At 33.1% G+C, this 18,450-nt stretch overlaps 2 protein-coding genes across 3 annotated transcripts; both read left to right on the top strand.

The window, feature by feature from the left end:
* The first annotated feature begins 423 nt into the window (after positions 1-423).
* Positions 424-9,124, top strand: LOC123670712. 2 transcript variants are annotated; one of them, XM_045604243.1, is made up of 2 exons: positions 424-817; positions 3,178-3,530. In XM_045604243.1, the coding sequence occupies exons 1-2, from the start codon at positions 577-579 to the stop codon at positions 3,519-3,521; spliced, it is 585 nt and encodes a 194-aa protein (XP_045460199.1). In that variant the 5' UTR covers positions 424-576; the 3' UTR covers positions 3,522-3,530. The 2 variants fall into 2 exon arrangements, with proteins under 2 accessions (XP_045460199.1, XP_045460200.1); XM_045604244.1 differs by lacking the exon at positions 3,178-3,530 and adding an exon at positions 8,626-9,124 and having other exon boundaries at positions 456-817.
* A 5,629-nt stretch (positions 9,125-14,753) lies between these two features.
* On the top strand, positions 14,754-17,993 carry LOC123670764 (protein Wnt-8b-like). Its single transcript, XM_045604311.1, has 3 exons — positions 14,754-14,762; positions 15,900-16,018; positions 17,489-17,993. The coding sequence occupies exons 1-3, from the start codon at positions 14,754-14,756 to the stop codon at positions 17,991-17,993; spliced, it is 633 nt and encodes a 210-aa protein (XP_045460267.1).
* Positions 17,994-18,450: the final 457 nt, after the last annotated feature.

The raw sequence follows: 18,450 nt of genomic DNA, 5'->3' as shown, positions 1-18,450 counted from the left end.
CTTTATAAAGAAATATACGGAGTGTCCCATTTGAAAAAATATTATCATAGCGATATCTCATGAAATATCAAAATTGCGGAAAATTCAATTAATGTCATTCAATTCTACATGGAAAGTTGCTATTGGCCAAAAAAAAAATGCAGCAATATTTTAAAAATGAACATTTTGGGGAAACACCCTGTAACTATGTATCGATGATAGCTATGGAATTGCGGTTTTCGCCAATGAGTTTCTCATGAAAATTGCCCCTCAGACACCGACATCAGTTTTCTTTCATCAAGTATAAAAAAGGACTTTCCCTTCAAAAGTGTCCAATTGGGCCCATCCTGTACATCAGCTTAATTACACTAATTTGTACCTAGCACGCGTAACCAAACAAATAGGCTTGCTCGACATCTCGAGATATGAAAGAAATTGGAACAACCGAGAGAAGGTGGTACTGCTATACCATCACCATTGCTTTTTCTCTACATGGTACCCGGTTCTCAGAAACGCTCCTACCATGTGGACAACTGGTCAAGTATACATCCTGCAGATAGCCGAAGAAGTTTTATCTAGATAGCGGTCGTCGGAAAAATGTGCGTATCAGATTTTGGCAGCATGATTTTAAGGACGATTTTTGTGCTTGCTGTGGTCCAGTATGTCATGTGTGAAAAAAATGGATTTGGAGCGGATTTTGGTGGAAAAAATGACACTGAAATTAGTGTTGAGAATATGCTGGATGATTTTGTGAGTGATCTCGGAAATTCTACGTTCGGTGAGATTATGAATTTTTGGGATGATGAAGAGGATGAGAGAGAGTCCAAGAGTTTGGAAGGTAAATGTAGTTTTAATTGAAGTTTTGAAACGTTCTTAAAATAATGTACAAGGTCATAATTTTTTGAATGAAGTATCATGCCTAAAGTATGTTCTTAAATTGTATACAAATGTCTGCAAATTTTACATATTTACATATTTTTATATTATCAATCTCAACATGTTTTGAATGTTATGGAATCGTCGAGATAAACATTTTTGCATATTTCATGTTTTAAAATTTTCTAAAATCATCCCTTGTCCATTAATGTTAAAGGCTAAATAAGGTCTCCAAATAATAACTTTTGAAATGAGTACAATAATCAAAATTTCACTTTTTAGGGAATTCTTACCATTCACGATTCGTCTGAAAACGGAATAAATACAAAAAGCTATGAAAAAAATAAGTTATCATATTTTTGAAAAAAAAGGGTGGTAGTTCTACACACCATCTCTAACACAGCATCTGATCTGAATTCTCTTTCGAGTTTCTTTTTTGGTATTTTGCAAAAAGAAAAAAATGGAAAAGGCAAAGTTACGTGAATAAGGTTCAATTATTTGGTGACGATAAATAATGCCATACCTTATAATATCAAACTTTTCAATAATACATTCACTATTTTTATGTGGTTTTCTTTTCCCATAGAAAATTATCCCAAACTAGTGATGACATTGTGTTGAAAATATCACGTAAATCTATGTTTTCATGGCATGTCACTTTGAAAGTTATAGATGCGATCAATTTGAAATCTAATATTTGATTGTTACATAGCAATTTTGAATTTTGATGGTTCATTTGAAATCTCGTGAACAAATTACATATACAGTGTGGTCCAACGAAAACTAAACACCTCGATTTTCCGACTTGAAAATGTGGAAAATTGCTCGTATACCCTTCAATTTCGAGGGATTCGAGGGAGAACAACTTTTTCATTTGCTTCATCCATGTACCTTCAACCCCCTAACGGGGGTTAGCATAACCCCTTGATTTTGAATAGTGATGAGGGGTGTTGCGATAACTAATTTTGAGAATCGTATCTAGTACTATTTGACCCTAAAATGTCGCTTCAAAATATCCATTGATAATGAAATATGTCCGAGCCATTTTCCACATTTTCATTTTAAAGCCGGAAAATCGAGGTGTTAAGTTTTCGTTGGACCATACTGTATATAAGTATGAATTGAATTTGCGGGTCCTGGCTTCACGTCAGAAATTCCATTATACTTATTTTGTAAAAATTATAAGTCTATTTTTCAATGATTCTATTAGATACAAGAAGATACAAAATTGTCTTGAGAAATTTTTACAATTTGCGATTCAATTGGTCGAATAAATGAAAATATAAATGATGAAATCATATTTGAAATTTTTACGTATGTAATTCAATTGGTTCAACCAGTAGTGATAATATTTCGGTATTGAATATATTCGAGAAAATGTTTATAATGTAGGCACTTATCCGAACTTTCCATAAATGATATGACTTAAAGTATGTACACTTAGTGAAAAACTGTTGGATTGGATTTTGAAGAAATAATATCATAAATCAATATTGGGAAAACTCTAGAACTTGTAGAGAAATGAGATTTTAATGTAACAAAAAACCTGTAGAAGCATTGAAATATCTGATAATATTTGAAAAGTTATGAAAAACGTAAGTTTCAACCTCAAAGTTTGTACCAACTGAAGAAATGCTAACAGAAAAGAAAAACTACTTGAATAAAACTCAAAAAAGTTATATATTGCACCGATGAAGTGACAAAGGTCTTTCGATAAAGATCACTTTCGAAATAAAGTCATAAGCATCTGATTTATCTCCTTTACACTACAGCCCAAGTACTTGCAATTTATTTTAATTGTAAATTCACAGTTATTAAAATATAGAAAGGCCAGCAACAGATCTTATCTCTTAACTTTTGTGGGACCATTCGAAATAATTGGTGCACATTACAACATTATTTTAAAGATTAAATTTTATGGGATAGATTAAGACGTAATTCGGGTTTTCCATATTTCAGTTGGGTTGCAATAAAGATAATAACGCTTATGGTTTTCTTTTGAAAAAACTTCAATCTTGGAAAATGTGAGCTATCTTTTTAAGATGATTTCCTATAAGGAAAGTTTTCGGTTGACCTTTCCATGTGATGTTCCGAGATTTCAAAGAAGAAAAATCAATTCATAGATCTGGATTTTGAGTAATATAAAAGATGAAGTGATGAGAGTAATTCATCTGAAGATTAATTTTTTTAGTTTTTACCTGATTCAATTTAACTTAATAATACTGTCAATAATAATTAGTAATTCTTAATTTATTCTTAGTAAACTACAAAAATGGTTTTTTGTTACAATTCACCCTATTGATTTATGGTATATTTTTTCAGAATCCACTAAGAACTCTACGACCAAAATCGAGTCGAAATCGGCGAAAAAAGATATCAAATTTGGTAGCGGAAATGGAGGTGGCCACGGTGGATCCTTGGGGGGCCAAAAAAAGCGTAAAACCCAAAAGAAACAGCAGAGTTTGGTGCAAAGGATAATGCCCATCATGTTTATTCCATTCATGATTTCAACCGCCATAATACCATTGATGATTTTCGTCATAAAAATGCTGTTTATCAAGGCTGCAATTGTGGCTAAGGTGGCTGTGACTCTCGGCATCATCAGTTTCTTCAAGAGAAGAACGAATGGAGGGGGAGTTTATAATCATAACGCATGGAAAATGTGATAAGTAAGGGAAAAAATTATATATCTAAGGAAAATAAAAACGAGAGAATAATTTCATAGCCATCACCCAAGATATTCACAGTTTATAGAATTTTTTATGCGTACCTATTCATTGTAGCTTTAATCAGTGGCTCAGCCTGGATTTTAGAGGGCTGAACTAAACAATTCATAATGATAAAATACAAATGAACCAAATATGAATAAATTCGAAATATTACATGAACAATTAACAAAACTTATTACTAACTATATCTCATAGTCAGAAAAATGAAATAAATAATAAAATATAACAAGAATAATAAAAGATATTGGAAAAAATTAAAATTGTTGTTATCTTTGGTGAGGGGGTTGATATACCGCAGCCCCCGGCTGTGACAAAGTCTACAATAGTTATGTGTAAATTTCAATTGTTACTCTGTGAAAATATAAATGAAGCCTTTTGGAAGAATCAACGAGGCATTCTCCCCTGAAGTACCTACGTCACTGGTGGTAGTTGTAAGCGTTTATATAACTTAGGGCCTGTTTCACCATCTTCTGTTAACGTCCTGGATAGCCTAGTCATAACTTATCAGACAGATATCACTAGAATTGTATTTCACCAGTATCGGATTGATTAAAATGGCCACTATACTTCTAGATATATTAACACCTAGATCCATATGGTAATTGTTACAAATGATTTATGAATTTTAAAATAAACCACCTTCTAGGTAAACCAAACAGAAGTCACATTTTATCTGACTCTAATATGAATTAATTTTTCATATTTTGAGTTCAGCGTTTTATGATTGAATTTTTTTTTTAATTGTAACGAAACACTCTGTTTACAGGGTGATTCACCGCAATTTCTGAGTGGAGGAAAAAAACACAGCAAGAAACTAAAAGTCGATGTTTCGATAACTCAATTTGACATTTTATGAATGGTAAACCAATAAAATTTTCAATTATGAATAATTGATTACAATTCAAGAAATGTCAAATTTAGTTATCGAAACATCGACTTGTAGTTTCTTTCTGTGTTTTCCGGGTACAGACAGAAGTATTCATTGTAGATATAGGGTTTGCTTAAGTGAATGTATGGATATTTGGATTAGGTCCTAAATTCCATATGAATATAAGCACTTTTTAGTCTTCTTCATTCGGAAAGGACTGATATTAATAGTTTTTTTCTAGGGAAAGTCACCTTATCGAGGAAAATCTCAAAAAACTGCACACCTGATTTCAAATTCTGACGGACAAAATATTTCATCGATTTTTAATTTTGACCTAAATACATTCTTTGTGAATGTGATTTTCACGTCAACCTATTTTTTATGTAGACTATAAATTGAAATGATTCAATATCTGCATGTTATACATGAGGGTTAGAAAATCTATATTGCAGTTATATGATTAAATTCTTTTATTGATTGCCATTTCTCTGAACTACAGCAAACCGCTATGCAGTTACCTAGATTACCTTATTATGATAATAAATATCAAATGTTTTATTGGGAATAACACTTCACTTATTAAGCCCCAGGTTTAACTAGTAAAAACACAATTTTTCTTAATTTTTTCTCTTTATTCATAACATATTCCTACCAACTTTTCAATATAAAAGTTGCTACAAAATACTTATTAGATACTATGCTTATCATCATTTGAATTCATCAGTACCTAATTTTACGTAAATTTTTAATTATTAGTGGTTAGTAGCTCGATAATTACTCAATTACTTCAAAACGCATCTGATTCAAGCTGGTTTTCTCCATTTTCTACTCCAATTGTTACATAAGTCAGCCATATATGAAATTTTATGCACTAAAAACAATCCAATAGATAGTCAAATGCATCGTTAAGTGCAATTTGATATTTTTCTTGCTACTTAATTTATATCAAGTGTATCAATTTTATACAGAAATTAATGCAGATAGATATTGATATTCTGTATTCAAAAATAATTGTAGAGACATCTATTTAATTGAAAGAATTTATCTCTAATCATTTTCAATCAATCAAATATATTTCCATCTCCTCTAGCATAAAATTGATGTTATTGTCCTAATCACCGCTAATGATGAAGGAAGAATGAAATTATATTTCAAGAGAGGCAATAAGAAGACAAATGATGTCGAGATCACTTTATTGCACTTAAATATTCACGTAGTATAATAAACTGATGTTATCTCTGCATTTGCGTCTAAATATTTGCTTTCAACAACTCATAGAATAATAAGATATAGTAGTAAGGAGGTGCAAAAATCCTTTTAAAACTACCTCTTTCTAATCTCTCCGTAGATTATTTAAATACCATCAATCTCTAGTTTGCATAAATAAACCTGCCTAAGTTACCTACATAATGGAAGTCTAAGGTCTTTCCAGGAGTTTTACAAGTTTACAACCCATTTTGGATGATGAGTGTTAAATCCCCTATGCTTATTAAGGGAAGACATAATACGTAAAGGATAGTAGGTAAAAGTTCTCCTAAAATATTGCAAAAATGTATTTTTCAACTGCTTTTTAGTAGCCCCAGGATATACACTTTTTTGAACTCTGAGAAATTTATGCTAGTTATACAGACAAGAAATTTATGGTAAGGGTTTTTGAAATTATTATGATTTCTTGTCGTAAATATTGGGTGCTTTAGGTTTTTGACAATAAATTAGGAAAAATATTGGACCCCCATGAAATTTTGTATTTATGCAGTATTTCATAAATCTGTCATTTTCCATATTGAGCTGTTTTCTAGATCAGAATAATATTGAAATATTATCCACAAAAAAAAAATCAAAATGTGCAATATGAAGAATATAAGTACTTGAAAAATGGAAATATATAACTGTCATTTTATTTACGATTTAAAATGAATTTCCATCATGTAAAATAATCCACAACATAGAAACTTTAATGTAATTTTATAAAGTTATGAATAGAAGTAAAATTCTACTTGAGTACCTATAATTTTGCAGGAATTGGGGAAATATAATTTTTTATGGAATAATTGGTTCAGTTTCACCTATTTATCAGTGTTGTGTAATTAAGCTTCACACCTACTTTAATTAATTAAAATGGATAAATCGAGAATAACTTCTCAATTAATTTATAATATGAGTTGCTATGAGAACGTATAATTAATTTTATACAGTGTTTCAGATTAAGATGCTGATTCTTAAGGTTGTGAATCCTGAGGTAGTTTTAAGAAGAAAAATTTCTATAAATCTATATCCTAAATGTAACTATACTCTCTAATTTGTCTAGAATACGACGAATAGTTAATTTCTCTCATTTATTCCTGAATTAGAGGTAAAGGGTGTTTTTTTAGAACTATAGAACCTTAAATTGCAATAAAACAACGATGGATTATTCGATTGACATGAATTTTGTTTATCCGCAAGATAATCTTGTGGCATTACATTTTAAATATGATTTCTGGCATATGACCGCCACGGCTGGCTCGGATGTAGTCCAATCTGGACGTCCAATTTTCGATTACTTTTTCCAATATTGTAGCCGTATATCGGCAATAACACGGCGAATGTTGTTTTCTAAATGGTCAAGGGTTTGTGGCTTATCCGCATAGACCAATGACTCTAGCTATGAAAAGACATAGCCTCACAGAAAGTAGTCTAGCGGTGTTAAATCACAAGATCTTGGAGGCCAATTCACAGGTCCAAAACGTGAAATTAGGCGGTCACCAAACGTGTTCTTCAATAAATCGATTGTGGCACGAACTGTGTGACATGTTGCGCCGTCTTGTTGGAACTGCAGCTCCTGGACATCATGGTTGTTCAATTCAGGAATGAAAAAGTAAGTAATCATGGCTCTATACCGATCACCATTGACTGTAACGTTCTGGCCATCATCGTTTTTGAAGAAGTACGGACCAATGATTCCACCAGCCCATAAAGCCCACCAAACAGTCAGTTTTTCTGGATGTAACGGTGTTTCGACATACACTTGAGGATTAGCTTCACTCCAAATGGGGCAGTTTTGTTTGTTGACGTAGCTGTTCAACCAGAAGTGCGCTTCATCGCTAAACAAAATAAAATGGACGTAGTGCGCGATACGTATTCCGCACAGAATCATTATTTTCGAAATAAAATTGCACTATGTGCAAGCGTTGTTCAGGCATGAGTCTATTCATGATGAATTGCCAAACCAAACTGAAAATAAATCACTTGACAGCTGTTAAATTGGTCGCCATCTTGAACAGTTATGCCAACTTAAAGTTATATACCTCGAAAAAAACACCGTTTATAAAGGAAAATGAGAGATCCCATAGGTAATTTAAAAAAAAGTCCTTTTAACATGTAAACGCAAACGCTATGTTTTTGAGATACAGGGTGTTTTTGTGATGATTATACCAGTTTATCGAAAATTTATAGATATACGCTACAGATTGGGTAAATAAGTACTCAAAATTATAATTAATTGATTCTTCATATAGCTAACTAACTGGATCTTAAAAATACTTTGGATTTTCCTGAGGATTACTAAAGAATTGTTGAAATTTTTTTCTCGAAATCAGTAACGACAAAACTGCAGAAAACCAAAAAGTGTAGTAGTGTACCTAACTTTCTTACCACAATTTTGTAAATATCCAGTGGTCCACAAAAAAAAATTTTGGAGAAAAGAAGGGACCACTGTTCCAGAAGAAATATCAACCCATGGATTTGAATTCAGAATTAGCATATCACATGATGAAAATTAAAATTGGAATATCTATGCCAAACTTAGGTTGATTATCTTGTGAAGAGAAGGTGTTGTGAGAAGAAACTTAAAAAAAAATCAACTTTAACACCCTGTATCTCAAAAACAAGCTGTTGACGGGCTCATGTTTATATTATTTTTTCCTCAAAATGATCCGAGGAGGTAATTTTTTTGTTTATTTTAATTGTTCCAATAAAGAAACACCTTGTATATGATGAAATTTCGAAATTAATAGTAATAATTTGTGTTCTAAAAACTCTTATGTGATTCTTATTTGCTAACCCGAGTAAAGTAGGCAAATTAAAATTTTTCAAAGGTTACTGCGATGTTACCATAACTTATACACTTATAAAGACCCCTGTATAAATAACCTCACAATATCGATTTAATCTCATCATCTTCTCTTTTTACAGAAGGAAGAAAAAAGAAGCAAGAGAGCCTCATATCTCGACTTCTTCCCCTTTTGGTGATGCCCTTCATGATGTCCACGATGATGCTTCCCATGATGCTCACCCAGATGAAGGTGATGCTCATCCAGGCCATTTTCCTGGGAAAGCTTGCCATCATTTTCGCCACTCTGAACATCCTGAGGAACATGGGGGACACTTCGGGACTCTACAGCCACAACGTCCACCTAAGGAGGCCAGTAGGTCATGTCATGGATGACCCTGAACTCAGTAAAAGTCATTATGGGTATACTGGGGATGAAGAATATGGTGCTTATGTGAATAGAAGAAAGTGATAATGTCTATGATGGTGATATAAACTCTAGGGACTATTTGGTGATTTCTGTTATTGTACAGATTGATTTGTCGATTTGTGGATCATTTTTAAACGGGTATCTATATTTGTGTGTTAGGATGTAGGAGTTGAAATTGTGTTTCTGTTTTATTTATTTTAATATAATATTTATTAATACTATTTACTACGATTTCTTAATCAATATTGTTAATCCTAATTGATTGAGCAAAAACGAAAAGCGAAGCATTGCAAGCTAACCTAAATTCGATGTTCATTGGGAGAACAACCATGAGAGTTGTTAGAGGATTTCCAATCTTTTTTTAAATAATTAGGTATCAGAAAGCAAGGTGTTCCACCAATGACGCTACGCTCTATACGCTCTATTAGTGTTGACATCACACACCGTCATTTTAGTTCTTCTGTCAGTGTTCGAAATCCAAACAAACAAATTGTCATTCAAATTAGTACGTTGTAATTGAAGAAATTGGCTTATTTTGATGAATAAGATTATTTAAGGAACGATTTTACTATTAGTGATAGACAGAAGGCACAAGATTAATGCCAGTAAGTTCGAACTTGAAGTTCAACTAATAAACACGACTTTTTACAAAATCTGGGGAATGATACAGGATTCAAACTTACTGGTATTAACCTCGTTCCTTCTGTCTATCAATTAATACCGAAATCGTTCCTCAAATACTCTTATTTATGAAAATAAGCCAATTCCTTCAACGACAACGTACTAATTTGAATGACAATTTATTTGTTTGGATTCCGAACACTGACAGGAGAACCAAAAATGGCGGTGTGTGACGTCACACTAATAGAGCGTATTAGTATTGAAATTTTCGAGATTTTTTTTTACTTTGTATCATTAAACTTCATTAGAAATACATTATCAAATTGTTTGAAAATATGCAGGGTGTACCAAATAATTGTAAATCACTAAAAATATGTTTTTTTCTTATGGAACAACTGAAACTATCTGAAAATTTAGGGGGATTTATTGAATTTTCAGATTGCATGTAATGAATGAAGGTTTCCATTTTCGAGATATTTCGATTTTTCATTAATTGGAGGGTTTTTGGAAAAACCTCAATAAATTTATTAAAATGAGATTTTCAAAGTGAATACTAGAAGAACGGAGGTAAGTACTGAATTTTTTATAATAACTGAGACCACCAATGGGTGTTTAAAATAAGAGGATTTATTGATGACTTATTCAAACGTTAATATCAGGCTTATTCTAAACGACACACCCTATATTTTATTTCCTCATTCGATAAAGAAATTTCGAGGATAATAAAATGCGCTAGCTAATAAAAAATTAAATACGGGGTATGCCATTTGGAATAATTCCGATATTAACGTTTGAATAAATTACCAATGAATTTTGAATTTCCACAAATATTTATAATTATTTGTATTCGTGGAAAATATTTCTATTTGACAATGCATAATGTTTTTTTTTTCTGATTTATGTCGATATATCTGAACAGGAAAAATAAAACCAACCAAAAATCAAATATTTATCATTCATATATGCTATTCTTTCGTGTCCCGAGAAAGTTTTTAAAAAAGTGGTTTGCAAGTATCACATTATTTGTTCTGATGAAATCTCACACACTGGAATAAAGTTTTGACATTTTGTGTAGAATATGTATTTGAAACTAGCGCAGAAAAAGTCCTGACTTTTTTTATTTTACGAAATCAAAGTAGGTATTGCAAAGAATCATATGCAACTGCAACATTCCCATCTATACAGGATAATCCTAAATTGGAGGTACAAACCAAAATGAGAGATTCCTTGGATAACTATCAGTAGACTACCAAAAAAAAGTTCTGGAGAAAAAATCAGAAACTGTTCTAAAAAAAATATCCCCCTGTAAACTTGTCATCAAAATTGGTAAATTATGTGATATGAACTCTAAATTGGAATACCTTTTCCAAATTTCAGTTGAATATCTTCTTGTAATTTGTAGAAGCTACGCAAAAATAATTTGAAAATAAATTAAACTTCAACATCCTGTATCTTGAAAATAAATCGTTTTGGGGGCATGTTTATAGGACTTTTTTTTTTGAAAATATTCGAGAAATCTTTCATTTTTATTTATACCTCTAATTTAAGAACACCCTGTATTTCACTTCCGAGGTTTCTTCACTCACGTTATGAAAACTTGTCTAGTGCAAATGCTTTATATAATTCTAGTCATATACAAATATTTCCCATACGAATTGAAATCTTATGGAATAAAAGAAAATAAAATATACTTTATTGAATATTGACAATTTCCATCTTAACTTAAAGCAGTCTTCCAAAAAGTGGCCTCAACCAAAAAGTATTTCATAATTAATTTATTTATTAAAGTTTAATAACTAGATTTTTGTTACGATTTGTATTTTGCTGAGGATTTCCATAGAATTGTTCGGAATTTTTTCCTCTAAATCTGTAACAGATACCACAAAACCACAAAAAGTTGTTTACTAGTTAAAAGTTTCATTTCACATTTTTTCAAACTACCAGTGATCTATCAAAAAAAGTTCTGGGGAAATAATATGTCCTGGAAAAATATCATTCTTTAGATTTGTCATCAAAATTGGTTCATCACGTGGGTTCAACTCTTAATGGGAATACCTATTCCAAATTACAATTGAATATCTTATGATATGCAGGCGCTATGAAAAAAAAAACTTAGAAACAAAGCTTTCGCGGAGCCATGTTTGAAGAACTTTCATTAACTATTTGAGGATTTTCTTATTCTCATTCGAACTTTATATAATTCTATTCCTATAAACAACTATTTCTCATACGAATTAAGATCTCATGGGAAAAAAGAAAATAAAATATAGTACATTGGCACTTAACAGTGAATTAGCCCAAAAAGTATCTCACGTGAATCGCCAAATCCAATTGAAAAAATTGCTAATAACTTGTCGCTCAGTAATTTATTCTACAGTAATTCCGTTAATCTAAGCCTCGTGTATTTTCCAGCAAAAGTGGCGCCTAAAATCTTAAAATACGTCACTCGGCCTGTGGCAGTCTGACAAAGATTTCTGAATGGACGGCACCATAAATCGAACAAAAACAAGTCTTCCTGCTATAATCGAGGTCATCCCCTGTCCGTTTTCTTACGCTACCAAGCACGTTCCAGGTTTTGAGTTGTAAAATTTAATTGCACCTCTCTGGAAATGATCATTTGGGCCATTCATTATTCTACCGCTGTTGTTGTTCATACCTCTACCTGTTGAGACAAGAAAAACTGCGAATTTCACACTTTGGTTTATTATTTACTTTTATATTACGGCATAAACCGAAAAAAATTACCCGAAAGTTGGTTCCTTTGTTTTTTACTCTCATTATGTTTTTTTCGGGCTTGAAATACTATTATCGCCCAAGAAGTTCTAATTTACGTAGGTGAGTGGCACACTGTATAATTGAGAAAAATTAAATTCCTATAGAATAATTTTTTCCCAACCCGAATACCTGTACAAAATTTAATCAAAATTAGATTAGTAAAGGGTGTTTTTTTAGAGCTATAGAACTTTGAATTACAATAAAACAATGATGGATTATTCGATTGACATGAATTTTATTTATCCGCGAGATAATCTTGTAGCATTACATTTTGAATATGATTTCTGGCATATGACCGCCACGGCTGGCTCGGATGTAGTCCAATCTGGACGTCCAATTTTCGATGACTTTTTCCAACATTTGTGGCCGTATATCGGAAATAACACGGCGAATGTTGTCTTTCAAATGGTCAAGGGTTTGTGGCTTATTCGCATATACCAATGACGTTACATAGCTCCACAGAAAGTAGTCTAGCGGTGTTAAATCACAAGATCTTGGAGCCCAATTCACAGGTCCAAAACGTGAAATTAGGCGGTCACCAAACGTGTCTTTCAATAAATCGATTGTGGCACGAGCTGTGTGACATGTTACGCCGTCTTGTTGGAACCACAGCTCCTGGACATCATGGTTGTTCAATTCAGGAATGAAAAAGTTAGTAATCATGGCTCTATACCGATCACCATTGACTGTAACGTTCTGGCCATCATCGTTTCTGAAGAAGTACGGACCAATGATTCCACCAGCCCATAAAGCGCACCAAACAGTCAGTTTTTCTGGATGTAACGGTGTTTCGACATACACTTGAGGATTAGCTTCACTCCGAATGCGGAAGTTTTGTTTGTTGACGTAGCCATTCAACCAGAAGTGTGCTTCATCGCTAATAGACATATTGCGCGATACGTTATTTTCGAAATGAAATTGCACTATTTGCAAGCGTTGTTCAGGCGTGAGTCTATTCATGATGAATTGCCAAACCAAACTGGGAATAAATCACTCGACAGCTATTAAATCGGTCGCCAACTTGAACAGTAATGCCAACTTAAAGTTATATACCTCGAAAAAAAACACCCGTTATATGCCACCTGTGATTTTAAATGACCCCATAAAAAGAAATCGAATGGTGTTAAATCACACGATCTAAGGGGCCCAAAAACTCCTGACTTCACATAAGTGCCTTTCTCATTACTTTTTCGATATACTACTTCAATTTTCAAACTTACACCTATTCGTGAAACGACCTCTCGAAAATTCTAGGGACTTGATATTTGAAAATTCTATCATCTTTGTGTTCCTGGTTTACAATTTTATGAATTATTGACTATGAAGTCTATCAAACATTAGCTTCAACGCACTAGCGAGAAAAGTTATTTGAAAAAAACGTCACGATTGAGTAATGTAGTCGAGCTAAGATGAGAAAACCAATCAACAATTTTAACATTTATAGGACAACAAGCTCTTTCCAGAAAGATTTTTCAAATAATACTAGCATCTTCATGGGGACTTTTTCAATCAATTGTTGAATTCCAAACCATTTCAATAGATACAAATTTCAAGGTCGTTCAAATTCCATTGTTCACATTTATGGAAAATAATAAATCAAAATTCTCTAAAAATGGTTCTTCTTCATGTGCCTTGTCCGCTTCAAACGTTGGGTATCATCACTGAAATTTTGACCTTGTCAGCCACATTTCTGAATAATTGGATTGATGTTAGCCCAAACCAAAATTGGATTCCAAAAAAAAAAAAAATATAAGAATATATCCTTAATATAATATGCCATATGTCCGAATAGTTCTAGACCTATAACCGATCCCTGCGACACACCTGATCAGTTCCGGGCGATCAGTAGCTTCCGCTGTAAATATCCATATCGAGTTGAATGGATGAACAAGAGGGATTACCACATCAACCCTTCAACGTGAGGTCCATCTGTTTCACGAAATTTGCATTTATTGGCTCCTTGAAATATGTGATTGTGTCAGTTATTTTCAGGGGACAGGTAGAGCTTTACCATTCTTTAATTTCGCACAAAAATGTTATCCCATTCACCCTATATTGCACCTTTTGAAACGTACCTCGTAATCTTGTTATGGACTGACAGAATTTTATGGATTTATTCAAATTTACCCCTCTTCCTTTTTTTTTGTATAACTGGGGGTACCTTGAGTACGTTGTTCGTACCTTTCCAAGTCTTGAAACGTAATTTGGTTTTTATGACCTAGTGCAATATCCTTAACTTTAGGGTGGAAGTAGTTGTCGCTTGAGGTTTGAAGATCCTGGACCTTGGTTCTCGTCAAATTTTTGTGAAGTTTGAGCAGTTAGGACGTTGGTCCTCTGTCCAAGATGAAGTTCAGTGTGGTGTTTTTGGTTGTGTTCGGTGTTTTTATGTGTGGTCAATTTTCTTTATCTGGATCTCCTTTCATCGGTTTTATATTTCCTTCTAAGATGGTACCGGTGAGTTACTTACTTCTAGTGAATATGGTGATTACGTCATGAACAACACGTAGTGAAAGATTAAGCTGTTACTTTGCGAAACTATCTCAGATCTCAAAAACTACTTGATATCTTTTTACAACATAGTTCTTTGAAAGTTATTTGTTGCTTGTGTTTTTGTTTTTTCTCTTGAAAATTTCTTATTACATGTTTCGATTCTCTTGCTGTGATTTTATTCTAACTTTCCAAGAGTTAAAGACATAGATTTCCTTAAATTTTAACGTTCCATTTTTGTTACTTCATTTTGAAAACAGCCAGGCCAGCAATTATTGGATCCCTTCTTCCTTCCAGATAATGAAGAATAATAACTTAAAACTTATAATGAAGACAACAACCAATAACTATCGAGTACTGTCTGAAGTCAAAATTCTATTGGTTGTCCAAATTTCTTGTATAGGCGTTTCAGCTGATACAAAAGAAAAACGCATGAAGTCAACTCGAATACTCTATTGTTATAGTTGTTGTGTTGTTCTCTTCTTTCACCTTTTTTTCACTTAAGTAGAAACAGTCAATTCAAAAGTGCCATAATAGGTAGAAATGTTATAATCTCAAATTGGGTCCTGTTTTTTGAATGAAATAAGATATATAATTCGCATTATTTAGTTTTTTTCGCTTCTTGAATCGCCTTTGAACGAATTGAATATATTGTACGCTTAATGTTTAAATTAAATTATTGCATTTTCACAATTTTCAATGTATTCACTTTAAACTATTACACAATCTGTTGAACTTTTCAAAAACTCATTTTCAAACACCTTTTTTTAAAAATATTACAATATATCGTATTATACGTAATTCAGTGAAATTACTTGCTAAAATAAGATGCTATATTCTGTTAGTTCGTGACCAATAAATATCTAATTGGTTGAAACTGAAAATAAATACAGCAAAATTCTTTTGTAAAAAAATATCTGAACCATTATATGGGAATAAAATAGTAATTTTCAAACCAGATTCTGAGTAAAAGATTTTCAGAAAATTTGCGTTGTTTGTTTCATATTATTACATTTGTTAGATATATAAATAAATACTTCGCTTTGATGCATAAACTTTCAATTTTTTTTTGTTAGAATACATAATGACCATTTTCGTTTTCAGAATATTATGACAACTAAAATGGCTGATACTATCAGTGATGGTATCAAACAAGCAATGGACCAATGTAGTGAAAAATTCAAATTTAAGCAGTGGAATTGTCCCAAATCGGCATTTTCTAGGTAATACTTGCTACTTTTAAGCGCCCTACGAATGAAAAAATCGTGGAAGTAAAGTTGGCAATTTTTGCGCGTTTTTGTTTCAAATTCGTGTTTCCTTGATATAATTTCAAAATTTTCCATGAATCTTTGAACCGTTTTCATATACATATTTCAAATAAGTCTGTTAACATGCGAAGTGACAAGTCATTGAAACAAGAATACGTGGTTCTTTTCATATAATGTTATTTATGCCTTTTTTGAAATTTTCTAGATCAAATAGAGAAATATATACTTGCATAGTTCAATTTTATTTTTCAATATATGTCAGTATACATGGTTAGAACTAAAGGGTGTTTTTTTAGAGCTATAGAACTTTAAATTGCAATAAAACAACAATGGATTATTCGATTGACATGAATTTCATTTATCCGCAAGATAATCTTGTGGCATTACATTTTAAATATGATTTCTGGCATATGACCGCCACGGCTGGCTCGGATGTAGTCCAATCTGGACGTCCAATTTTCGATGACTTTTTCCAACATTTGTGACCGTATATCGGCAATAACACGGCGAATGTTGTCTTCCAAACGGTCAAGGGTTTGTGGCTTATCCGCATAGACCAATGACTTTACATAGCCCCACAGAAAATAGTCTAGCGGTGTTAAATCACAAGATCTTGGAGACCAATTCACAGGTCCAAAACGTGAAATTATGCGGTCACCAAACGTGTCTTTCAATAAATCGATTGTGGCACGAGCTGTGTGACATGTTGCGCCGCCTTGTTGGAACCACAGCTCCTGGACATCATGGTGGTTCGATTCAGGAATGAAAAAGTCTGTAATCATGGCTCTATACCGATCACCATTGACTGTAACGTTCTGGCCATCATCGTTTTTGAAGAAGTACGGACCAATGATTCCACCAGCCCATGTAACGATGTTTCGACATACACTTGAGGATTAGCTTCTCACCAAATGCGGCAGTTCTGTTTGTTGACGTAGCCATTCAACCAGAAGTGCGCTTCATCGCTAGACAAGATAAAATGGACGTAGTGCGCGATACGTATTCCGCACAGAACCATTATTTTTTTAAATAAAATTGCACTATTTGCAATCGTTGTTCAGGCGTGAGTCTATTCATGATGAATTGCCAAACCAAACTGAGAATAAATCACTTGACAGCTGTTAAATCGGTCGACATCTTGAACAGTAATGCTAACTTAAAGTTATATACCTCGAAAAAAAACACCCGTTATTTAAAGGGGCACTACAGGGACATCGAAAACCTCTAGAGATATAGGGTGGTTTAAATTACATAAAAGTTGTGTTATTCAGTGATGACTGTGTTGGTGTAAACAGATCCAAAATATCTCCAATATTTCCCGAGATATCTCGAAAAAACTAGACAAGTCACAATAGTGAAACCGAAATCAAACCCTAAGTGAGACCACTGCGATCAAAACAAACTAACCAAATGTTTATCCAACAGGAGAAACTTTCAAAAAATCGGCCTAACCAAAGAAATAGCCTTCGCAAGAGCAATAACTACAGCTGGCATAATGCATACCCTCTCACAACGCTGCGCTAAGACTGGCAGAAGCCATTGTGCTTGTAGCACCAACTCAGATGCCCTTCTAGAAGCCATGAACCAATTCGAAGATACAACCCCATCTGGGAAGCACCAATCTTTCCTGACCCAGACCACCAATAGCATAGATGATAAGGAATATGACGATGACATCGATGAAGACGCTGACAAAGAGATCCAAACGGACAACATTGTTACCAGCTGGTCTTGGGGAGGTTGTTCAGATGATACTGGCAACGCGGAGAAGACAACACAGCAGCTTTTCTCGGCTTTTGAATCTGGAAACGATATGCTTGCCTTTGCAGAGAAGCAGAATAATATTGTTGGACGAAGGGTACGTAGTGGATACTGCTCATTGCTTTTAGGGATATTTGATAAGATTTATCAATGGATATGGTCGATTTAGTTCAACCCCCAGTTAATTTGACAAGATTTATTTATGTTTTTCCTTTCAAAATTAGTTCTCTTATAAAGTTCCCCAGTTCCTGTACTATTTATTTTATACAGTTCCCCAGTTTGCAATATAGTTTTCTAAAAGTTCCCCAGTGGATTTGACAAGTTAAATGAACGGAAACGGTCCATTCAGCTCTTATTTTCTTTATTCCTCATTGAGTTCTCTCTATTGCTCACTAGTCTCCTTATATACTTACAGTCCATTCAGGAATTATTGACATCGAAGTAGGCCATGAACGTCTAGTCGCGGCTTTATTTCTGGTTACAAAAATATCACTAAAAATTGCTATATCATAGAAATAACCAGTTTAAATTATTTTCATCATTTTTGTATCCGAAAGATCCTGAATTTTCGAAATTACTATTATTACGAAGGGACGCATACAGTCATGATTTCATAAATTGAAATT

Source organism: Harmonia axyridis, chromosome 1 (genome assembly GCF_914767665.1).
Source record: "Harmonia axyridis chromosome 1, icHarAxyr1.1, whole genome shotgun sequence".
NCBI lineage: Eukaryota > Metazoa > Arthropoda > Insecta > Coleoptera > Coccinellidae > Harmonia > Harmonia axyridis.
This window is presented reverse-complemented; position numbering and strand designations above follow the sequence as displayed.